Raw genomic sequence first — 25772 nt, forward strand, 5'->3', positions numbered from 1 at the left:
CTGTTTAGTCGATTAATTGAAACAACAACCTTCAGGTTAATCTACTAAGAAAGCAATTGTGAGTTACAGCCCTACTTTACACCCACATTTTTTAACTTATACAGTACATACATACAGTTGCACTCACCGTGATGGCAACCCTAACTGTAAATTATATTTTTCAATTGTATAAACATACAGTCATTTGCAACAAAACAAAAACAATTTAAATCACTCAGCACAAGACTTTTTTATCTATTGAAAGTTTTTACACTCTGGAATTAAATGTAATTTAGAGTGGGAGTTGAATAATTTTCAGTGCAAGTACATATACACAACATGTACACATTCTCTGATGATAGAAAGATGATATCTGAACTGTCTGATCTGTTTTCAAAGCCTGGAAATGAGCCTCATCAGCCTGCCAGATCAACTCTGGAAAGCACCGATATTTTCTTCAATTCAGGAAGGGAGATTACACTAAACTGATTTGTAGTGGCTGCACGGTATCAGAATTAGATGTCTGGCGCATCCTGGCCGACTTCCATCGGAGAGATGGGGAATTACTTAGTAATAGTCCATCCAGAATCACTGCTATACACAGGCAAGAACGTCATTTGCTTCTTCTAGTTACTGTATTGATTAGCCTCAAGCAGAACTCAGCGAAGCGTATGATGTTGACTTTTGTTTTAGTTTAATTAAGATTAGATTACTAATGTTCTTTTGGGGTGAAGTGGTGGTATTGATCATAAAGTGGAGACTTTGAATTCCTAAAGGTTCTTGAGATTTCTGTGGAAGTACAATCATCCCCCGTTTATCACAGTTAATTGGTTCCAGAGAAGATAACTTATAATTTATTTGTTCTAAACTTAGGCGCTGTCCACATGGGAACGTTCCTGAGATATTTTATTTTGGCGGGTGTGCCAGATTAGTAAACTGTTGCATCTAGACAGGAACGAATCACTGAGTGAGAACAATGCAAGCACACCTACGTGTGGTGCTGTGAACAAACATGCGGGAGAAACCATGTGACACACCAAACCATAGAAGAAGAAGTATGCATGTGTGTAATTCTTTCGTCTTCTGCTTTTCAAGACTTATGAGAGTCATTATGTCATTATGGAGTGTAAGACAACAAAATATGCGGGGAATGTCGACTGGGCTGAGTCATGTCCGTCGAAATATTCAGATATTATCTTGGTTTGTCCTCAAAGCTCACTTCTGGTCATGTGACCTCGACGAGGCGGCGGTGAGTCGGTGACATCATCATTTTTGAATTACCCGTATACACGGCAACGACAAGCCAGCGTTCTCAGATTTTCCCACTCTGGAAGCCGTTTTAAAAAATACCGTTTTAGGTCACCCAGAACACCGTTCCCGTGTGGATGAGAGGCTGAAACGATAAAATACTTTGCAGTTTTAACCTGAAAACGTTTCTGTGTGCATAGCCCTTTAAAAGTGTTTCAGATGGAGTGGGGAAGAAATACAAAGTAAGAAGCTGTAGAAATAGGTGTACATTGGCTGAACTCAAAATTTAATCAGAAGGGAATGTTCAAGGATGAGCTTCACGTGTATAGTTTGTCCTTGTACTTGTTTGTTTTGGTATAACAGATTTGCCACATAATCACAGATCCCGAAACATGCATGTGAGGTTAATTGGCGACTCTAAATTGTCCATAGGTATGAATGTGAGTGTGAATGGTTGTTTATGGTACCCTGTCAGCCGAACGTCAGCTAGGACAGGCTCCAGCATACCCCCGCGACCCCAGTGAGGATTAAGCGTCATAGAAAATTAATGAATTAATGAAAGATTTGCTTAACACCCACAGATTGTGAGCCACACAGACTGTGAGGGCGGCCATTTCGCCTGTTTGTGTAGCACTGGATGGGCCAGATAAACATCTGGTGCAGGAATAGCAGGAATCTAGTCGTGGAATCTGATTACAGAACCTGGCTGTAAAACCTGGGGGTGGACATGAAGAGAGAAGGAGGCGAAAGAAACCGAGAGACATAGCAGTTGCAATAGCATCGTTGCTTGCTAGTGCTTAGAAGCAAACAACTTAGGCGACTGAATCGGCTTTCTTAAGTTTTCTCAAACAGTCAATAAACATGTATGTACAGAATGTTAACTGAAGACTGAATTGCCTTAATTAGCCTCTGAAGTACAGTGATCATTTACAGCCTCGCAAATGAGAGGATGTTTGGTCCAAAAAAGACGTTTTCTCCAAAAATAGACTGTTTTGCCACCAAAAACACATCTCATCATTACCATAGTTGCTTTGAGACATACAAGTGAAAGTCATGTGTAACTTCTATACCGTGGCTCCAATTTAGGGGTGCAGCGATTCCTCAAATAATTTGAGTACCTCTATTACAAAAAATAATCGTGGATTTGTTTTCTGCCTTGAGGAATCGCTTACGTCACCAAACGCGCTTACGTCACCCACGCAAGGAAGCGAATGTACCTCGATTACAAAAAATAATCGTGGATTTGTTTTCTGCCTTGAGGAATCGCTTACGTCACCAAACGCGCTTACGTCACCCACGCAAGGAAGCGAATGTTTGAAGGCGTGGGAAGATTGAAGAGGCGAGCGAAAGACAACGAAAGAGAAGGAAAACAAAATGTAAAAAACAGACAGAAAATGTGGCTAAACAGCAAGTTGAACACTGTGACGTGTATCCGTTGTAAAGCGGCAATTACATACCATAACAGCACATCTTATGAGTTGCATTAACTCCTCCAGAATGGAGCGGAAGATCCTCGACAAGGTAAAATTAACATAGCGCATATCAGTGAGATGAAGGTTAATGTACCTGATTAACATAACGTCAGCCGTGTGGAGGGCTAGCTTTCTCTTAATTATGACTGCTGTCGAATGTGTGGCAATCTATCACGATGGTAATGTGACTTTATACACGGTTTATTACATCTGCAAAAACACAGTGCTGTGATTAAGATGGAAAATAAAAACATTTTAGCTCACTAATCAGTAGCTGCTCATTTCTAGCAGACAATATTGTGTAATGGAACAAGTGCATGTCTCACTGACTTAGCTGAGAGTCATGTCTGCCATTACAGAAGGTGCCTTCATTTTACTTTGACCACTGCAAAAATTCGGTATCGTATGACGAATATTTGTCTTATTTATGGTCAGCCTGACTACGTTGAGAATTTATAAATGCACACCCATCAACATAATGTAATATGTAATTTTGGTGTAATAATGTCTTAGTAAAGTAGTTACTATTTCTCTCCCATTCCAGTAAATGGGTTTGGAGGCGAGGGAGCGAGCTATGTGTCAAAAGTGGACTATGTTTGGGCGTATGAAATGCTTGTTTTTCGCAATTTGCTGGTGGCCCTGGTATAGAACCTCAGAAAACAGCCGAGATCTACAGTAGTGTCTTTTCTCAGGATTGCTTGACGTGTGGCATGTTATTGCTGATGGCTATTTTGGGTCAAGATCCTGTTTACTGGATCACTAAAGCTTCTGAAGCCAGCAGTTCCTGTTGTGCTGAAAGCACTTGTGGATGATGCAGCGGGGGGTGTTTCAGTATGGGGGGGAAGTGCACGCGTTTGGTTTATTAAAGACTGGATGGGGGTTTATGAACAGATTCTAGGTCTGCCGCTGCTTGACTGCGCAGGAGGGGAACTACACTGAAAGTCAGCCGTGCCACAAAGTGGGGCTTAGTCAGACATTGAGAGGAGATTATCCATATTTCATCTGCATCCCCATCTTCCTCCCACCCACCTGCAGAGTAACAGACCCAGAGCATGAATAGTGCATGGTGCAGAAATAACATTTGTGAAGTGTTAAGGGTAAAGTGGAAGAAAGAGACGCCTTTACATATTAACACCTGTGGGAGCTCTTTAAAGCAAGAGAATGTCAGTATCAGACAGGAGGTTCACATTTGCTGCATTTGCCAAACAAAACAAAACAAAACAAAAAGAAATCATCCGCCTCCATCATTATCTAGCCCATCGCTCTCATGCAGCAGTGCATCCAGCATCTCTTTCAGCTTGAATCCAGCCAAAAGGCTTTAGTCTGCATTCATAATATATTCTTTCCAGGCTGCTCTCCTGATCATTTAAAATTCAGCGTGCTTATATTCTTATTTCAACCAGCAAATGCTTGGGATGAAAACCATAGTGAAGAAACCACAGCTTCAAAGACACTGTTTATTTTCATATCATGAATCTGCCGCAAAATGTAGCCTCTGCAAAATGTAGCATAAAAAAAGAGAGTGAAAACTATATTTCAGATACCAGCCTGTTTTAAATATTCATGTTCCCCTTACAGCTTTGAAAGTGAGCCGAAAACATTCTCTTTTGGTCGCCACAACATGCAGACACATACACATTTCTGTTAGATGGTCTGTGCTTTGCCATGATTGATTTTTCTATACAGTCGTCCCTGGCCACATCGCGGTTCGAATTTCGCGGCTTCAGTCTATGACGGTATTTGAAAAATATATTATTTAATAAATCATGCTGTTTCGTGGTTGAATATGGCCAATTGGTAAAAGAAATGCATATTTAAGCAAATTGTAAGCATTTTTGCCTAGATTAAGCATTTCCAAGCATAAAATACAAAACTACACATATAGAACAGAACATTAAGAAGATGCATTTAAATTGTGATGTGCAGTATTTGACACTGGTCAGTAGTAATTAGGTGTCAGTAGCATCAGAATTGACTGCTGGAGCAACAGGCTTTTATAGCAGATTTGAATTATCTTACAACAGAAGCAACAATAATATCATAATAATCACAATAATGATAATGATCATAATAATGACATGAGCTACTACTTTGAACTCCCGACATCACTTCCTGTCCACATTCCGGAACACATTTATGCCAGCATACAGAAGAATAAGTTGTATTTATGTCTTAAATGGCTTATTTTCTCTTACTATGTCTACTAGATTCGGAAATATGAATGTAAAGATGACCATATGGGTGTTATTTCTGCAGAGGGCTCTAATAATTTTTGAAACCCGCATTCAGAAGGTCGTAAACAGTTTTTCTATGCTCTAACTACAAACATATTTCATTTATAAAGACGGAATCCTACTTTGCAGAAATTCACTGATCACTCTCGGGTCTGGAACCAATTAACCATGATAAATGAGGGATTACTGTATTCTCTACAAAAGAAACATATGAATTGACTTTAAATACCCTGTTAACATGTGTTACATGTGTTTTTTTCACTCAAATATTGTATTGTTGTTAATGTGACACTTGTAAATACTTCAACTGTGCATTGCTATCTGTGTGAAGTTAAAATCAACGATATAGCTCTTGCATTGGACCTTGTTAGCTTGTTAATGTGTACCTAATGTGGCTTGTGAGTACAATATGCACCTTTTGAAATCAAAATTCAAATACACTGTTGCTTCGTTTGTGCAATTTTAATGGAGAATGCACTCATAGAATATAAGCAATCAACGTATTTTTCGGCTGGACTGATGACATGACACTTTAAACAGACTGCTCAACAGCCTCTCGACCATCTAAGCCATGCTGGCCTTTGACGAAAACAAGTCAGTAGCGCTTGTATATTTGAGTAGCTGGCTCACAGTTAACAGTATATATATTTTGTCTGCAACAATCAGGTGTCGCATTTGAGGGTGATGAGAGGGTGGGAACTTCTGTAGGTGGAAATGTTCAGTTTTTGGCCTAAAAACATGTTGAGCTTAGCAGCGCAGTTGAGGTTGTGCTGCATTTCTTTGCATCTGACAGAGCGATAGATATATTACTCAAGTAATTGGGCTCGAGCACATTGTACAGCTGAATTATTTCAGCTGTATAATGGGTATTTTAAGACACATACATCTAACCTTGCCTCATCTAATGATCTGTTGAGGGCTGGTTGTAAATTTGTATGGATTTCTCTATCCGATGGTTCTTGAGGCTTGCCTCATCCGTCTGATACTGATGCACTGCCCACAGAATTCTTCTTTAACAGGCAGTTGGCACACGGACGTAAACAGCCCCAAGGGGGCTTAACCAATTTTGAATGGGTGCATATTTAAAAAATAGTTGCTGTGCTTGTGATGGCTTGCATCTAAAGGTATGATTTATGTCTGCATGATGGTGATGGTGCAGAAGCCACAGGTTGAAAGGGGTTTTTGGTATCAATTCTTTTAAAAATGACAATTAATGAACGACCAGTATCTCAAATAGCTCAATTCCATTTTCTCTCTCTCAAAAAAAAAAAGTTGTCTGTTCATAAATGCTATCATTCACTTACAAACTTTAAAGGGGAATATTATGAAAAATTAACTTTTTAATTGCTTGGACCTACTTGGATCTTTGGAGTAGCTGCCCACCCATCAAATATGAAATTACACAGCCAAGTAAATTTTTTTGTGAGCTGACTATATCAAAAATATGTGTCTTCCAAGCAAGGAGTGCAGATTTTGGCCCTGTTGTGCCATCACATCAAGTGTCTCCGCCAATGACTTGGAAGCTCCCTGAGCTTAGCGTCTGGCTAAGACATGATAGTAGTCATGTCTTAGCCAGAAGCCAAGCAGAGCTACGTTGTTGTTGGATGTCACACATCATTATGTCACCTTCTGGACTCAGAGGACATGAAAGCATCCATCCATTCTTACGCTTATCCGAGTCTGGGTCACGGTGGCAGCAATCTCAGTAGGGAAGCCCAGACTTTCCAATCATTGATCTGACCAACTCCTCCAGGTCCACCCGGGAGGACACCAAGGCATTCTCAAGCCAAGTACGGGAAGTAATCCCCTCAGTGTGCAAGTCTTCCCAGGGCCTCCTTCTGGCTGGGCATGCCCGGAAGCAGGGAGGCGTCCAGGAGGCATCCGGACTAGATGCCCAAGCTCAACTCTCACCTCTTGATTTCAAGGAGCCGAGGCTATACTCTGAGCTCCTCAAATGAGGAAACTCATTTTGGCTGTTTGTACCCATCTTGCTCTTTAGGTCACTACCCCAAGCTCATGACCATAGATGAGGGTAGTAACCTTGATCAGCCAATAAATGTTTTGCCTTCCACCTCTTCTCTCTCTTCACCACAATGGTACGGTACAGTAACTGCATTACTACAGACACTACACCGAGTTACCTGTCAATCTCACGTTCCTGCCTTCCCTCATTCGTGAACAAGATCCCAAGATACTTGACATCAAAGCAAAGAGGATTCTTTTATTTACAATTGTTAGCCATTCCAGACCTGTTGGGAGTGTCTGTCTGCTGCTCCAAGAATGAAGTCTGTAATGTCTTGACTTCAGGACTAACCCCATTCATTCCCTTGGTGTAGGAATAAGGTAATGTGTTGGTTTCTGGGGAGGATAGTATGGGGACTCCTACTTAACATCTCTTAAATGGGAGACCTTGCAGCAGCATGCAGATAGTTTTTGAGAGAAATGATGTCAAGCGGACTAGTAGTTTGTTAGTAGCCTAGCAAACAGTTGAACATATGCGTGTCCGCTTTTCGATTCCCTAAATCTTCAGCAGACCTCAAATGAACCAAGCTTCGAGCCAAAACTTGCATTCCCCGTATTCCTGCACACTCTTCTGTCACCGCCCCGCACACATACACACACTTTGCTGACAGAATCTTGCTGACAGGGATCCAGAGACCGAGAGGAGGAGCACCAAGCGCTGCAAACAGCCCACCCTCTGGGAACCCGAACATATGCCATCGCAACAAACCCACCAACTGTGGACGGCAGCAAGCTATGGCTAATGGGCCTTCAGAACTCAGAATTCCCCCTCTTCATCTTTCCCTTATTGCTGCGCATGCTTTCCACTCCTGCTCAACACTCACGGGCAGAAGCACTTGCCAAGGTTCATTGTTTTAGCTGACTTTACAGTACTTGACTATTTTATTTGTATTCATTTTCTTCCCCCACTGACTATTAAATCACCAAAAATGTTTTGATACCCTTGGCCTTGGTGTGGCATCTGCATCTTTGACTTAATCTGGTGATGAAATAAAAAATGAACATAATTGAGTCTATGTAATAATTTAAATTGAACCGTCATATTTTCCAAGGATAAAATAGGTGTCAAATGTTGACATGGGTCCAGCTGGGTTTTCCAACAGTCCCTGAGCACACAGTTCACTGGAAACATGGCCGCAATTCCCCACTAAGAAGCAATCAAGCTTTAGCTGCAGGCTTTGGAAGGCACTGGGTAGTTGGTTAAGAAGAGTGGTATCCCCTGCCTTTTTCGGTATGTTTAGCAATACGGTTTAGTCAATTCAATTTTTTGCAAAAAGAACAAAGGGGTACATCAATAAAGGGTTTCATAGAGCAGAAGAATAAAAAGGCTTATAGAAAGATATGGAAAAAAACAGTGGGGAATAATAAAGGTTTCTGAAGCATGAAACAGATGAGAAAGCAAGAAACTACGTTTTGGCTCAAGATCAGTCACCAGAGGAGAGATTAAGGTCCCATCATTTCCAACGGCATCATTAGAGATTTACCCACTCTCCCCTACAGTTGTTTCTGTTTTGCTTTGTGCACCCTCACTCCTAAAACAGGCACGGATGCTCAGGAACCAAAAACCATGCAGTCAGCTTCATGAGGACTCATTACTACTCAATGCGCTTCTTGACCTTTTTTTACCCTGGGAAAACACAATTTAATTATTTGGGCTTTGGCCATGCATTGTCAGTTTTTTTTTTTAGTTCCCCTTCCTCGAGTTGGCTTCCCTTCTACCTCCACTTTATCCCACAAGCATGCCTTGTTTTGGCTGAACATTTGGATCACACGGCCGCAGTTCTCTGTTGTTTTTTCAAGGTTTACCCTTGCTTACCAGGTCCCGCTCTCCCTCAATCTTTCTTAAACTTCATTATGTTCATCATGTGTGTTTTGTTTCAGTTGGGACTGTTGTGAAGTTGGGTGACCCAGGTTTAGTCAGGCGATCTTTGCAGGAGGATTAATTGTGTAAGAGCCATGTAATGATGGCTGGCATGTCTGCGCAGTGAAATCCTGTTAGTCTCTGTATAGGGGTTAGGCTAAGACTGAGAGTGCTGTCACTTTGCGAGTGTGTGTGTGTTTGTGTGTGTGTATGAAAGAAGGAAGGCTATTCTAATCCTCTGTTTAGCAAGACCAGGTGGCTATGTGACAGCTTCTTTTGTCTCAACCTGAAAACTGCAGCAAGTTGACTACGTTCCTTTCGGGGTTAGTTAATCAAGTGTACTCAATGAGCGTTTGTTTTACAATGGGTATATCAAATCATTAGATACAGTAGCAACTATGTAACACACTTACATGTAGATACATGTAAGTGTATTACAAAACTGATATGAAAAAAGAATAATAAAATCACCTTAATTTAGACAAAAACATATTTGACTTATTTTTTGAAGAGAACATATTTGACTTGTGAAACTTACAGAGGATGAGACTCCTTCTTAAGGATACTTTGGATGTGAGAGTATATTGGTGGAGCTCTAGCAGGACTTCCATGTAAGTGAAAGAGCAGTCAGAGAACCCGGTGTCCTCCATTGCTGAGAAAGGCTGGTCATCCCGTCACCAGCCTCAGACTCAGAATTCACTCACGTAGGGGCGAGTGCTGTCCAATGTTTTGGCTGCATTAGCTGCCGTACTTCGTCAAGAGTTTGTTCTTCAAATGCCATATTAAATGGAAGCTTTTCAACATGCTACCCCCATGAGATGTTTTTATTGTGGCATGTGTTTGCAGTTAAGTTCCACAAGGCAGACATGATTGTTTTTGTTTTGGCACGCCTGCGCACTGTGACGGAACGTGGAGGGAGGATGCGGCTCAAGACGTTAGTTAGGGCAAGACACTACATTGCACGCAGGGATCGCTGCAGGTTGCAGTAGTACTAGCCACAGGCCGAGGTTTTTGTGATCGGCGTTGAAAGGCATTTATTGGCATATGCCGATAAATGGAAGTCGGCCGATACTGATCGGTGGCCGATCAATCGGAGCTTCCCTAACCAGTACTATATTATTTATTTAAACTGTCAGAAAAATCACAATGAACCATCCCAAATGTATTTGTTTTTTCTTTATTATAATAGAGAATGGCTACGAATGCCTCAACTTGTTGTACTACCACTATTAATGTTATCAAATACTAGTACCACATGCAACATTGTTGCAGAGATGACTTCATTGTCCAGCAGACATCCTTGCTGACATCCTTTTGGTGGTGGAAGTAAGGGACCTATCTGGTTACCTGGTATCGCTCTCTGTCTTTTTCTTTTACTAAATCTCTACCCTTAAGCGGCCTCTACATCCCGACGTACGTGTTACCACATTTTTGGGAAATTTGTTGGCCGTGGCCAGCACGTAAAGGAAGTAGGGTATCAGAGGGGTTGCTAGTGTGTTGTACTTAAGGAGCAAGCGATACATGACACCCACGTGCTTGGCGCTCACCATCCGTAAGAAAATTGATAGCTTTTATATTGTGAGTGCAGCGTGCGACTCGTGCGTGCTAGGTGTGCTTCATGTAAGGCTGTCGTACGTTTCACTCACCGGGGACGCACGTGTGTGGGCATCGTACGAGGCTCGTAAAGCCCACTCACTTCGACTGCAACATAGGGGTACTGTCTTTCTACGGCGCCTACAGCTATCGTCATCGTTTTCCAGGGGGTATAAAAGCCCAGCGTCTTGGTCCTCCTCTGCATCATCCTCAGCATCATCATGGCTATGCCCTTAAGGCTGCCTTGCCCTTGCGACCTGGCTGCGTGCAAGGTTTTCCTGCGTGCACACAGAAAATAATTTTCATCCCAATTTTTTCCTAGAGGCTTGAAAATCCGTGCGGGCCACGTGCGTGTCTCTTGAGAGTTTCCTTATTTTTGCACATAGCCAGCATATAGGAGCACATATGTCAGGATTTAAGGACAGCTTTAGATAACCTATTGAACAAAGACGATAAATTAGTATGAAGTGACAGCAAATAGTAGTCTTGTGCTTATTGACACTTTTGTGCCACTTCTTACGCAACCCCTCACCTTTTCTCTACACGGCAATCCATTATTGTTGGGATTAGTCACTTTTAAGAAGCCATATGTTCTCTTGTGATCTGTTCTACTGGCATGTACTCTCCATGAGCTTGCCCAAGGACTTGGTTGTTGAATGATTCGAAGCATATTTATAAATCCCCATGATGCGTATTCAGGAGGGGCGTCACGAGATGCGCGAGATTGGGTCCAAGAGAACGAGTCGAGATGAGTTTTTAACATTAACTTTAAGAGAAGTTCAATAAAAAAAAAATAACCGTACGAACAGACATTTTTACTTAACCGAGTTACAAATGTGTTTTGAAATGTTTACTGTCCCACAAATTGATGCTCAGATATATTATTGTCAACATTTTTTTAGACCTAATTAACCACTGTTATGATAATATACTGGATAATAACAACAACAACAACAGCAACAATAATACAAGTAATAATAATAATAAATAATAAAACAGCTCACTGTTTTTCTCTTATCTACTTGTCTTGGTCTATTTACGTCAGGGCTGTCCAGCTGTCCTTTGATATTTGTAATTAAAAAAAACAAATTATATTAAAAAAAAAAACAGACAAATCGTTGTGTTTTTATTAGTTATTAGTATCAATATGTTAGCTTTTTTAAGGTACACTATGCCTTTTTGCTCTATTTTCCACTTTTGCTGTTTTTTTTTGTTCATTTCTGCAATGAGCCACGTTCCACAAATGGCCCTGCAACATACTTTGGACACCCATGCATGTTTTGGCAGGAAGGCGTGGTGCAGCAAGGCAATTGTCATTGTGTCCAAGCTCTACCTTTTTCACGAGCTGGCCAGGGGCCGAGTTGCATTTGTGGAGACATTTTTACAGCTTTCAGACGCGCATTGTACGGCGGTACGGAGATAGAGCTCACTCCCGCTCGCCTGCTCTGCGGATTCTTCACTTTTGTCGATCGCTTGTATTTAAGAAATTGGACACTGGGTAGAGGTTTTATCCAGGAATGCTTGGATGTTTGGATCCAGCTGATGTGTTTCTGCCCCATAACTTTTGGAGACTATGTCCTTCTGATTTCAACCTTTTACCTCAACATCCAAAGTTTGAGTAAGGTGTTCCGAAGTCTCCCTGGAGACAATCACGCTAGCCTATTGCTAGATTGCTTTTGCTAATTTATTTACGAGCCAGACTCTTAAGTTCAACTCCAAAGTCTCGCAGAAATGATTGGAAACGAGCAAGGAGCACAAACCAGAGGCACAGCATGAGCCTTGGATCACGAGCACTGTTTGTCAACGAATCTCTACGGATGTCATTCCTATGCGTCCAGTGTTTTGCCAAAGGCTGTGTACTTCACACTAGTGTAGAATTACGCCTCTTATATTACATATTTTGTTTTGATAACCTCTCCTCTGAGTTCACCCGTGGAAACCTTTAAAAGTAGTGAGAACAGAAATGTTAATTTGTTTTGATTTCATTAGTAGAGATATGTGACAAGGGAGACGTTCTGACGATCACTAATTTCTATACATCATTAAACTACAGCGGAACCTCATTTTCATGATTCATTCGTTCCAAAGGGTCTATCTAAACTGAATCAAATGGAAACAAAAATTTTCCCATAGGAAAACCCTTTAATCCGTTCCAGACGACCAAAAATGTTAACAGAAAACACTTTTAATATAGAACAGTTATAGTTTTACATGCAGAAAATAAGGTGCAATGCATATAAATGACGAATGAAAGGAATAAATGAACATTTAACGTCACTAGGCCTGTCACGATAACACATTTTGCTGGATGATAAATGTCCTGCAAATTATTGCCAATAAATGATATTATTGTCAACATTTTTTCATTAATGCAATAATAATGTATGGCTAATAATGTGAGTACACCGTATCAACAGCAGTAAACTTTAATGTCTCAAAAGTATTTAACATTGCAATTTGAATGACAAGAGCTTTTAAATAAAATAAATTCATCAAGCAACATAATACATTAAAAAACAAAAAAGACAAAAAAAACCAATGAAAATTAAATGGACTCAAAAAAAAACTGCACTTAACAAAAATCATAACCAACAACAATAAAAAATAGACCAGGTCTCTGAAAAATGGAGTATCAAGTTTCTGTAAACAAAATTGCACTTCCATAAACAATGAATATTGGGTATTATTCCTTAACAGGAAGGTTTAACATGTAGCGAAAAAAAACTAAAAAACTGTCTGTGAGCGTGCACCATTTTGAGCTGTTTTGTTTTTATGTTTTGTTCACGCTACTTTGTTTACATCATCTGATGCAGTAACACACATGAGTGAGACAGCGCTTTACGGCACAACACATCGCACTTTCGTGACTCCACAACCCCACAGCAGTATGCTACAGTATGCTACAACAGTGCAGGATGAAAAGTGCTTGATATCCTGCTATGGCAAAAGGAGACAGACATGGAGTTAAACATCTTATAAAGATAATTAAAGGATCCCCTGCCTGGAATTTATCTACCTTGTCCCAAAGTGCAATGTTTGGCTGTATGGAAACTGAGACATATTTTGGCAATAATTTCCATAGAAAAACTAATTATTTGAAAACCGGGCATACAAAAACTGAGGTTCCACTGTATTTAACTCAAAATTATACACACTCAAGGGCAATGAATGATAATGTAAGATGAGCAAACAGATGGAATCGAAGTCATGGTGTAAAAGTTATAGATCAGTTTCACTTCTGCGTCTCACAACAACTATGGTGTGTTCAAGGACTGCCGAACAAAGTGTGAAATCTCAACGCTTGATGAAAAGACATTACCAGTGAAGCATAAAGGCATACTGTAAAAATTGCTGACTTTTTAACAGTGGTGCATGTATGTTATACATTTGACCTGTATTATCATATATTTATAAATTATTACCAATTTAGGGTGTGTTTTCTGCAGAAAAAATGCCCTATTTTCAGAAGACAATAACATATTTTTAACCAAAAATCAGCAAATTTGCAGGACCGTGAATGCTGAATTGCAAATAGGCAGGTATCCACTGGACATAGTAATGTCATGTCGAAGATCCTTAACACTGTTAACATGCCATTCCTTAGGAATAATTGCAATGCTTTGGAGTATGGAATCTCTTGTTTGTACGGTATCTCATTCTGCACTCATTAGTGCTTGTTTTCTTAAACATCACTCATCAATGCAGGCATAATGCTGTCTCTGCATTTCAATTAATAGAGGTTTCTACAATGGCCTACTACAAGGCTCCCACACTCTTCTCCCTCTCTTGGCTTCTTTTTGTTTATGTGATCAAGGATTTCTGGTAACACCTTGCTTCCTTGCTCCATCAGGAGAACTGTAATTTTGTCACTTATTCATAGCAGAGGGGTATGCCAGGGTTCTGCACCTCCCAACAGTGACTTTGCATCTAACAGTTGTGAATGCAGAAGGAAGAAAATGTTTCCCCACTCACACAAGGGCCAGGTGGTACTCTGGACTCAGTACTTTCATCCTTATCCAGCGCATGTTTTTTCCTTCAAAGACGTGGTAAAGAAAGAAAGAACGGTTCTGCAGGCTTACTTTGAAACAAACTCAATCATTTTGCAGTCTGAACATGTGAAGAGGGACTACCTTGCAGGAGTATTTTGCTGCTGGAGAAAAATAAATTATAAACTGAGAGTGCTAGAAACAAAATATCCCAAATGCTTTTGTATACTCTTTACCTATGTCCATTCTTTACCAGTTTGTGTTGACTTATGGAAGGGGTGTCAAACTCATGCAATGAAGGGCCGAAACACTGCAGGTTTTCTTTCCAGCCGTTCACTAAAGCAGGTGATTTTAATGATCACCACCTCCTTCAATTTAAGGGAAGGAGCTCATCAATTGAATCACCTGCTGGGGAAACTGGTCGGAGAGAAAACCTGCAGTGTCTCGGGCCTCCATGCCACGAGTTTGACACATGTGACTTATGGTGTAGTTTTAGTATTGTTTTTTTGTATTGTGCATGCCAGTCTTGTTAGAAAATGACCAGATACAGAAATTTGGAAAATGATGTTGGAAGAACCGATTAGTACTATATTTGGTGCATGGCAAGCAAAATTTTAAGTTTTTGCATATTAAAATGAAGTATCACTTTAATTTATATCACTATAAGGGCCTTAAACTTACCTTAAGTTCTTACAAACATGTGATGTGTCTTGCACGTAACACTGAGGATAACAATGGATGGACCCCGCTTCAAACTCAGTGCGATACTCAACATTGTGTTCTTTATACTCAACATTGTGAACACACTTCACCTTAACAGAAGCATGATGTGAAAAATCAATTCTCTAAAGTGTATTGATTAGAAAAAATAGATCAGCAGAAATCCTGACGGTAGCGTGTATCTTGGACATCACACCATATTTCTGATTTTGATTTTGTTATTGTCTGAATTTTGACGAAAAACTGGAGAAATACACGCGAATGCCCTGAAGTTCACATTTTGTGTCAAGGCAGAGGTCAGTTCATTTGCATATAGTCTTCCGCGTTTAAATTTTAGTTACATTGTGTGCAGACTGACGTGGTTACGTTTGCTACGCGTACACTTTTTGTCAGAGTTTGGTCAAAATACATGTTTTGGATGCAGCGTTCGGTGCACAACGAGGTGTTGTACTTGGAAAATCACAGCAGCTGAAACCCAAGTTCCACCGTTGTGTGTTGTGTGTCTTTGTGATCCACATTTGCATGTCACACAATGACGATGTGCAAATGGCATACTATTCTTGCATTAGTAACACTTCCTATTCCTCTTCCTTTATATGTATTTTCACCATCATTACTATTCATCTAGTTTTTTACACATTCTTCACCTCTACTTGACGCTCCATTGCTGCATATCTAATCATGCGTGATATTTCAACTGATACTTTTCATTTGCCATTTCCTCATTTATGCTACTTTTTCTGCCTCCATTCCTCCATTCCAATAGCATATGCTCTTGCAGAGCCATGTCGCTCCAAAGAAATCTTGGTTGACCAAAATTCGACCTACAATTTTCTAATAGATGCTTTGTGTGTATTATATTGTGGTTTCTGCTGTCAACGCCCTGCCAACTGACAGCCTGGACACAGGAGACTGCGCACACTTGAACTGCTATTGACAGTTCATCTACAGCACAGTTCTGGCAGAAGCAGATCAGTAACTTTGTAGATGTGGGTCATAAGAGGATCACAGTACTCTGCACAGCGGGACCCACTGTGGATGACAGCAGGGAAGGTTGGGAGGGGGCACAGTGCAGAATGCAGCTAACATTTACTTTGTCATTTTTATCACATGAAGTTATGAAGTGTTCCCGTGGAAGTTTTACTTTTTGGATGACATTGTTGTATAAGATTGTAGGCCACCACCACAAGTTTCCAAAAGTTATGGGAGTTCCTCTTGTAATTCTCATCTAAATTGAGCTACTAATAAAAAAAAAAAAAAAAAAAAAACATATATTGCCAACACTTGGTGATGTTTTTTTATCCTCTAGTGCTGGAGTGTCCAAAGTGCGGCCCAGGGGCCATTTGCGGCCCGCGACTGTGATTTTATCGGCCCGCAGCACACTCTAAAAATGTCATTTAACACAGAAACATTTTTAAAAAAGCATCAGCGAAAATGGGAAAATCAATTAAAAATCAAAATGTTAAGAGAAGAGTTGTAATCTAGCAAGGAAAATGATTTCACAAGACTAAAGTAATTGTGTGAGGAAAAATGTCATTTTATTTGTAATTTTTGGAAACTTGGGTTGGGGGAAAATTTATAACATGGGAATAAAGTGAAAATATGCGAAAAAAATATACAAGAAGAAAGTTGAAATATTCGGAAAATTATACCTTTTTTTTTTACCACAGTAAAGTCAAAATATTGAGGAAAAAAAAGTTTTCCAATGAGAAAAATTTTGCAATTTTACGAGAATAACGGTATAATATAAGAAAAAATATCATTTTAGTAACAATGTTGAAATAAAGAAAAAATACATAGTTTTAAAAGATAGAATTATTATGGGAATAAAGTTATAATTATGAGAAGAAAATTAGAGGACAGCTGAAATGAAATAGTTGGAAAAAAAGAAAGCAGAAATGGAAAACACAGCTGTAATTTTACAGGTATAAAGTGAAAATATTTAGAAAAAAAGTCATAATCGAATAAAGAACAAAAGTCGCAATTTTTACAAGAATAAACTCGTATTATGTCATTTTTTGTTGCATTTCAACTATATTACAAAAGTGAAATGCATTTTTTTCTTGAGCTACATATAGCTTCTTAGCATATCTCTATGTGTTGGTTTAGAAAATATCAAAGTGGCCCTTGCATCCTTTCATTTTTCAGTATGTGGCCCTCGCTAGAAAAAGTTTGGACACCCCTGCTCTAGTGTCTCACAAGACAAGCATAGACATGGATTGTCAAGACCTGATTGCCTAACCTATCTTTTACCTTTCTGTGCAGGAGCAGAGCCCCAGCAACGCCACTTCTATGGCCATGATGCAGGAGCCACAGGAAGTGGTGGAGGAGACGGTCACCATCGAGGAGGATCCTGGGACCCCGACTTCCCATGTTTCCGTCGTCACCTCTGATGATGGGACCACACGGCGCACAGAAACTAAGGTAAGCCCCAGAGGTTGTCATCTGATATGCCCTTAACAGACAGAAGTTGGAAAAGTCTGCAGGATGGATGACACAAGGAATTGTTACAGTGTATTTCTAACATATTCTCCAATTTATGATAAGTTTGCGTTTTTATAACTCGATTTTGGGTGGCAGGGGTGTCAGTGGCTCAGGAGGTAGAGCAGGTCATCCAAAAACCTGAAAGTTGGTGGTTCAATTTTCGCTCCCTCCACCCAGTCACTATTTATGTGTCTCTGGGCAAGACCCTTCACTGACCCTGCCTTCAGTGCTGCCTGCACTGGTGTATGAATCAAATGATTATTATTATTATGGAACATGTTCAACAACCAAGAAGTCGTTCAGTTGCCTCTTGAAGTTTTGTGGATTATTTTCTACTTGATACTGATACAACAAACACGGTGACGTCACTCAAAATGAGCCAATGAAATTGTTTGTTTACTTGCCAGCGAATGAGAACCATCCAATCCATTTTCTATGCCACTTAGTCTTCGAACAAGAACCACGGCTCGCTCAAAAGTGAGAACAGTTGATCGGGAAAACCACAAACATTTACAAGTGAAAGGACGGACCAATATATGTTAATTCTTCCAGAATCCAGTGCCATATGCTCTGAAACTGTAGAACCCAGGATGAAAAATCTACGAGAGTCCCATCCATCCATCCATTTTCTATACTGTTTCTCCACTTTCGGGTCGCGGGGGCATGCTGGAGCCTATCCCAGCTGACTTCGGGCGACAGGCGGGGTACACCCTGGACTGGTCGCCAGCCAATGGCAGGGCACATATAGACAAACAACCATTCACACTCACATTCATACCTATGGACAATTTAGAGTCGCCAATTCATAGCACATTAATTTACAACACAGCAACGTGCAAATGAGTCTTCACTAAGGATTGTTTGGATATTGGAGCAAAAAAAAACATCTTTCGCTGACAGGAGAGTTGTGGAGCGCTTCTGCTGCTGGGATCTTAGTCACAGGTAAACAAAAAGAGGAATTATGTGACAAATGCAGGCAAATTCCAATGTCAGCTACAACAATAAACAAGAAAATGTGAAACTTTAAGAGAATGGACTGCTGCAGCTTTTCTGTAAAAGAGACACTTATTAAATTGTTTTCATTTAATATTATTTTTTCAGAGAAACCGGTGCAGTTTTTATTTAACTTAAAAATAAGCCTCTTGTGTTCATTCATTGTTTGTAGAGTCAAACCTTTTAATATTTATACGACATTTGGTCCTGTTTTCTTTTAAATGCAATTTAGGTGCCAAAAAGGTGTAGGGTAGTGGTTCTTAATGATTTTCTGTCATGCCCCCACTGGAGGACAGAAATATTTTCATTTTCATTAATCTGTTTGACGCAATTTAAGGCAAAATAAGGCTCGGACCTTCGCTGTGAAGAAAATTGCATAAATGGACCTTACTCAATTTTAATTGAAGACCCCTGCCATAGACAGTGCTTTACTCTGGCTCACCAATCTATATCTGACCCTGTAATTACTGTGCCTTGTTAATGCACATGAGCATGCTCCACACAAATAAGCCAGAAAACAGACATTCATTAATAAGGATGGCATGATACGCATGTTGTACATGAATGAAGCAATTGAGTGTTCAATATGGTAGGTTGCTTCTTTCCTAATGCTACCTCAACAGTGCAAGAAGCAAGCTTGCACCTCTGTGGCAGCAGATCCCACTTTATATATTTTAGTCTCTTTTAGCAAGATTTTGATTGCCTGTTGGAAAACTTTAGTTTTGATGTGAGTGAAGTTAGGGCTGCAAGTGCTGTGTGATCAGGGTATTATGTCTCATAAATTTTCACTGACAGCCTTTTTTTTTTTTTTTTTTTTTACATTTTTCTGTGCCTCAAAGGAATCTCCCTATGATAAACATCTTTTTTCCATTCCATTCCATTTTCCTCCGCGTATCCGGGTCCGGGTCGTGGGGCCAGCAGTCTTAGTAGGGAAGCCCAGACTTCCCGGTCTCCAGCCACCTCCTCCAGTTCCACCGGAGGACACCAAGGCGTTCCCAGGCCATCTGTGAGACATAATCCCTCCAGCGTGTCCTAGGTCTTCCCGGGGCCTTCTCCCGGCTGGGCATGCCCGAAACACCTCACAAGGGAGGTGTCCGGGAGGCATCCGGACCAGATGCCTGAGCCACCTCAGCTGGCTCCTCTCGATCTGAAGGAGCAGCGGCTCTACTCTGAGCTCCTCCCGGATGACCGAGCTCCTCACCCTCTCTCTTAGGGTGAGTCCCGCCACCCTACGAAGAAAACTCATTTCACCTGCTTGGATCCATGATCTCGTTCTTTCGGTCATGACCCAAAGCTTGTGACCTAAGGTGAGGGTGGGAACATAGATCGAACGGTAAATTAAGAGCTTTGCCTTCCGGCTCAGCTCTCTCTTCACCACGACGGTCGGGTACAGCGACCGCATTACTGCCGACGCTACGCCGATCCGCCTATCAACCTCCCGCTCCAACCTTCCCTCACTCGTGAACAAGACCCCGAGATACTTAAACTCCTCCACCTGGGGCAGGACCTCATTCCCATCAACATCAAGATGAACAAGATAAACATCTTGAATCAACATTTTCTAGATTTGACCAGCTGCTGGAGTTGGCTTCCAGAAAAGTGCATGGTGATCGACTCACTAAAATGTCTAATCGCAAAGCATGGTTTAATCCCTCAATCAGGGTGGCCCAATGGCCTCTAGTATGTTTACGTGAGGGTACAAGCCACACATTTTCACATGATGTTATTTACTCACAAGTAGAACATCATAGTTGTGTAGTAGAAGACTAATCAAAGGCTTTGCTGGCTTGGAATGGAAGAGGAAGGAAATTTTTTAATAGGGCTCGCCAACCCTTGGGAGCAGCGAGGGAGTGCAATTTGGATGTCACTTTGAGGAGAATTGTAGACGACTGTTCAGGGTGAACTTCTAGAAGCAAACATCTCTGTGGTTGCAAATGCACCAAGGCCCAGTCCAAAGAAACCCCACAACCTGTCATCTTAACTTTCCTACTTTCACTCACTGTATTTTTGCAGCAAGACATATTTTTATTTATGTTTGTGAACTAAACTTTCACCACACAAACAAACACTAACACCTTGATGGTTATACCCCTGTCTGACATTTAGGAGATAAAAGACAGACACATCTACCATCTTTTTAAACCAGTGGTCACCAACCTTTTTGAGAACAAGATGCAAGAACATGTGCAAGATCAATATCTATATATCTATACCTATATATATATATATGTGTGTGTGTGTGTGTGTGTGTGTGTGTATTTATGTAAAGTAAAACGTGATACATATTTAAATTATCTTTAAATACAAAGCTTTATTTGGAATCAACATTTAATTTTTTTGTCATTGTGCCCTTTGCTCTATTTTGTTTTTTTTTTAAAACATTTTGATGTTTTTTACATTTTATTTTGTTTCTGCAGTGATGCAATGACAAATGAGCCACGGGCCACGGATAGCCGCACTTTGTCCACCCCTACTTTTGTGGCTCTTCGTCGGGGTTGGAGATGTGGCATGGACTCTATGAGCAAACTACACCTCAGCTTGTCAGCTCAATGTAGTTGACAAGCGATGGTGAGGAGAGAGAGACTGGTCAATGCAGCATGATCGAGACGCAGCTCTAAGGTTTTTTTGGAGGTGGACATCTGTGGAGTTATACAGTATTTGTGCCTTAATTGTGAGGTAGCAAAGGCAGATTTGGAGCCATATTAACGTGCAACCTCGCGGTGAGGCAATCCGGTGTACGTGCGCTGACACCTCCAGTCGGGTTTTGGGGACTGGGCTCTCGGCTGGAGCTTGAGAGTTGTGTGCTTGGAGGACGGCGAGACGTACGGGCGTGTTCAGTGGTCAAAATGCGTGTCTGTTGGGCGCTCTTCGGGAGGGGAGGGCACTGATGCAATAACACATTTTCCCTATATTCTCGCGATTGACCGGCAAAGTGCCAAAGATTGACCAGTAGGTCACGATCGACGGGTTGGTCACCCCTGTTTTAGATAGTAAACAGGCTCCTGGATAACTTCATTCTAAACATATTATCATTGCCATACAGGTGGTCCTCAGATTGCGAACAAGCTCCGTTCGTAGCTTGTGATGTAGTTGTATCTTAACTAAACTGAACACCTAAGTCATTTACTTTTTTCTCTGTGGTTTATTGGGAGAAGGAAGTAGAAGAGGAAGGAGAAGCTGCCGAAGAATCTGCAGAAGGTGCTGAGGTAGAGGGCACAGGATCACTTTCTAAATCAACATTCGGCTTTGCCTACTGGGATACGACATTGATTGTTGTCTTCCAGAATGTTGCTTAGTTATCACTGTCACTGTCATAGGAGCAGGTACCTTTAAATGGTAAAGGATACGATCTTTATCCTTAATGATGGACGTCACAGTTGAACAGCTAGGACCAAAAATGCGTCCAATATTGGTGGGTTTTTCTCCTCTCTGAGAGCTTCTGATGATGTCCATTTTCACTGCTATACTGATGTTTTTTTCTTTTTCTCAGTGCACTTCCATCAGAAGAGCCTGCCTTACACTTGGTAGATACAGTGAAGTTCAAGGAGTTAATTAAGGAGCAGTTATTCACTCTTTGTATAACTGTGAATGAGGCACTTTCTGTATCCATCCGGCCTCTTGCGCGCCGCTGCAGTGAGCAGTTTGCATGTGCTTAAACGTTCCCGAACGAGTTCAGTGTTTACGGACCAAAATTAAGTAAGTCATACATTTTATGGGAGTGCATGCGTAACCACGAAACGGCGAAACTCGGAATAACGTAACCAGAGGACCACCTTTACTTGAAATGGACTAACACAACCTGCAGAAGTGTGCAGAAAGTTGTTACCTGTGTTGCTGCTGGTTTTGCTGTGATAATTATGACAATTTGTTGTGATTTTTTTTCATATTGGTGAATTTACTACTTATTTATAATTTAATTTAATTATTATATAATTATAATTATTATATAAATAAGTATTATATTATCTAATATTTATTGAAATGTTTTAATTACTATTCTATTACTATTACAGTAAAAGGCATTATTTTTGGACAGAATTTTCCCAAAATGTTTTCCTTTTATGAAGTACTAGTTCAGGCACCGTTTAAGTACCTATTTAGCACCGTAATCAGATAGCATGTAAACAATATCCAGCCCTAACCTGAAGCTACTGTAGTGTATGTGACCATTTTAGCACCGATATTGTAATGTCACATACAGTATGTTAAGTATGTGGAGCTCTATTATTGAGGTCATACAATACTCACCTTGGTACACTGCGAGCAATACACTACATTCCCGATCCGATATGATTTGCAAATTGTGTGCGTTTGCGTGTGCGTGTGTGTGTGAGCAGATGCACAATATCAATAAACAGGACTTCTAAGTGCATCCTTGTCTACTAGCATCCCATGCATTTTCTTGGCCACAATCCAGCACTCTCTTCCTCCTGGCATACACATCGAATTAAACACCAGTCAATTTGGACAATAAAAACTGCATTCCTGCTCTTTCTTCTATATATGAGCTAATGAGAGTTGAAGTAGACCACACACTTTCACTACCCTGCAAACAGGCAGCCAACCACAAGTAGGTAAGAGTAAGTTATTAACTTTAAAAAGCTAAATGGGTGTTTTATTGGGTACAGCTGTTTCCAAAAACAACCATTTCAGAAAAAAGTTGGTATTTCAGTGCTTTTATGCGTAACAAAATCCTTTGGAAATTTTGAACATGTCATTATTCAAATGTTTAAACTGCCTGCCCTGAACAGCATGGTAAATAAAGTAAATCAGTCCAGTGTTAACTATATTGCTGTTGGCCGAGACCCATACTCTCCCATTCTTCCAACTCTAGGTGACCAAGGTGGTCAAAACTGTAACCCTCTGCACCTACGACCCAGTGACAGTGGCAGACAGCTTGGTTGTGGAGTCCAGTCCTGCTACCAGGACCCCCACCCCTGTCCCCATCAATGCCCCATCGGACAAGGATCCAGTAAATTAAGTCGATCCCAGTGTGATTTCTGTTGTGCATGTAGCTACCCCTGCTTGCTTCACTTAACAACATAGGCATTTTATTATTGCAAAGAAACTAAAAATTTGTACATCTGTCATATTCGCCAAATGAATGGACATACTTCACACTAACAGGCTTTTAAAAACCTGAATAACGGCCTTATTCTATATTAAATCTAATTCCCAGGCATCATGGTCATTTAAGCACCTAATAAAGGCAATGCCACAGAGGTTGTGGAATGCTTAACAGCCTTGTAAAGTGGACAGTTTGACGCAGGGAGCCTTCCCGCCCCCATGTTATTTGTTGGTAAACAGTTATGACATGTGTCTTAACTGCTTGTGCCACTTTCACGGGTTTCCAGCTCTGCATTGAGTTTACAAATACAAAGAGTGTTTGTTGTACAATCTGCATGTGCAATAAACATAAACGTACTGTATAGCAGGGATTACTATCTGGTGGACCATGATCCGGCGTCGTCCAATACAGACCTGGACGTATAGTCAATATATCATTTTTTGAAGGTATTTTAAGTATTGAAGGGGCGCTTCTGTTTTGACCGGCACATTATTTTAAGACTTTATGGAACTGGTTCAACAAATCCACGGACCAGTTGCATGCAAGTTAAACCATCCCTTGTGATGCGACTCAACCAATCAACTCTGTCCATTGGAGCTAAACATTGCGACTGTAAATACAACAGAGACAGATGAAAGAAACGAGTGATAGATATTGGTAAAGAGGACAGCGAGACAAGTGAACGTTACGGGGAAAGAAGAGAAATAAGATGTATATTTTGATATACAGTATGTGCTTTCAACCAGAATGGACTCATTTATGTTCATTCTTCCCTCTGGAATCACAAAACCAGCTATATGCTAAAAGATTCATAAAAAAAAGATTTTAAAAAGTGGCAATGTGAAGCTATGAGACAAAGCACAAAGCTTTTGACCAAAAATGCAACTCAAGTCTGAACTCAGGTCACAGAAAACAAGCAGGCTCAGAGCACAATTTGAACAAGGTCAGTGCTTTCCCATCCCATTTCGGAGCAGGAGGACCGACCGGACCTTACCTTGAGGACATTTTCTGTATTTGGACCTATTTGAATTTTAGTTGAATATCCCTGCTGTAGAGGATATTATCAAAATTCTCCATAATTGTCGCACTTTGGTCACAACTATCTGTACATTTCAATGCATTATCTGAACTGTGCCAGGGCTTTAATGTCTTGTGAACTAAATGTTACTGCGGATCTGTGTTTGTCGCTGTGGGATTTGGCGCTCAACTTTTTTTCCTATTTGTCGTATTTGTTGTCACTCACAAAACACATTACAATGGGACTGACCGTGTGGCTTGTCATTACAACTCCGTACAGTAGAGACTGTGTAGTCGAGCCAGCATCCACACATTCCTACTGATTTAGTGTTGAGTCGAGCAGGACTAGCCATTGCGTCAAAAGTCCCGGACTGTCAGGAGAGTGAGGAGAGAGGTTTACACAACGTATCTGACTTGGTCTCGCATCTGTTCAATATAGTCATATAATAAATGTACAATGACATGCACATTATCTTTAAAATCAGCACATTGCATGGAATGCAGGCAATGACAACAATGTTTTATATCATTGCCCGTGCGTATTATAAGACACACGCACACATGTCTACCACTTCACAAACTGAAACCAACACTTGTAAGTCAGTAACTTCCTGTTCTGTTGTTAAATGAGGTTTAAAAACATGATATAATGTTGCACCTTTCTTATGACACAAAGCAAAAAGCTGTGTTTTACCCGTACACACAAAAACACCGAGTTTTGCATGACCACCAATTATGCAAATTAGACACTGATGTCATCTATCCCCCCCCACCCCAACCCAACAGATACATAGCAACCCTATGGGAAACACTGTAGGTGTTTGTCCTGTTAGCTCTGACAAGCAACTCTGACAGGCAACATGCAAACATGCACATGCACTGCCTGACAAAAGTCTTGTCGCTTATCCAGATTGTAGCAACAATAAATAATAACGTCACTTTTAGGTGCTCATTTCAAATCAGAAATATCTTATATGAAAGACAAAAGCTTCTATATTATGCTTATTATAGCAAAATAAAGTATGTATTATTCATTGAGTTTCATCATTTCATTGGGACAAAAAAGTCAGATTGTGTTTGGACAAAGGTCACATA

At 40.6% G+C, this 25772-nt stretch overlaps 1 protein-coding gene across 16 annotated transcripts in view; it reads left to right on the plus strand.

The window, feature by feature from the left end:
* arvcfb (ARVCF delta catenin family member b) overlaps positions 1–25772 on the plus strand; it is a 270971-nt gene that overhangs the window by 149903 nt on the left and 95296 nt on the right. For 14 of the 16 annotated variants that reach the window (XM_054773300.1, XM_054773299.1, XM_054773306.1 and 11 more), the window contains 2 exons: positions 17381–17539; positions 23427–23564. In XM_054773300.1, coding sequence (XP_054629275.1) covers positions 17381–17539; positions 23427–23564 — 297 coding nt within the window. The remainder of the gene's footprint in view (positions 1–17380; positions 17540–23426; positions 23565–25772) is intronic. The other 2 variants (XM_054773307.1, XM_054773309.1) reach the window with 1 other exon arrangement.

This window comes from Dunckerocampus dactyliophorus, chromosome 4, assembly GCF_027744805.1.
Source record: "Dunckerocampus dactyliophorus isolate RoL2022-P2 chromosome 4, RoL_Ddac_1.1, whole genome shotgun sequence".
NCBI lineage: Eukaryota > Metazoa > Chordata > Actinopteri > Syngnathiformes > Syngnathidae > Dunckerocampus > Dunckerocampus dactyliophorus.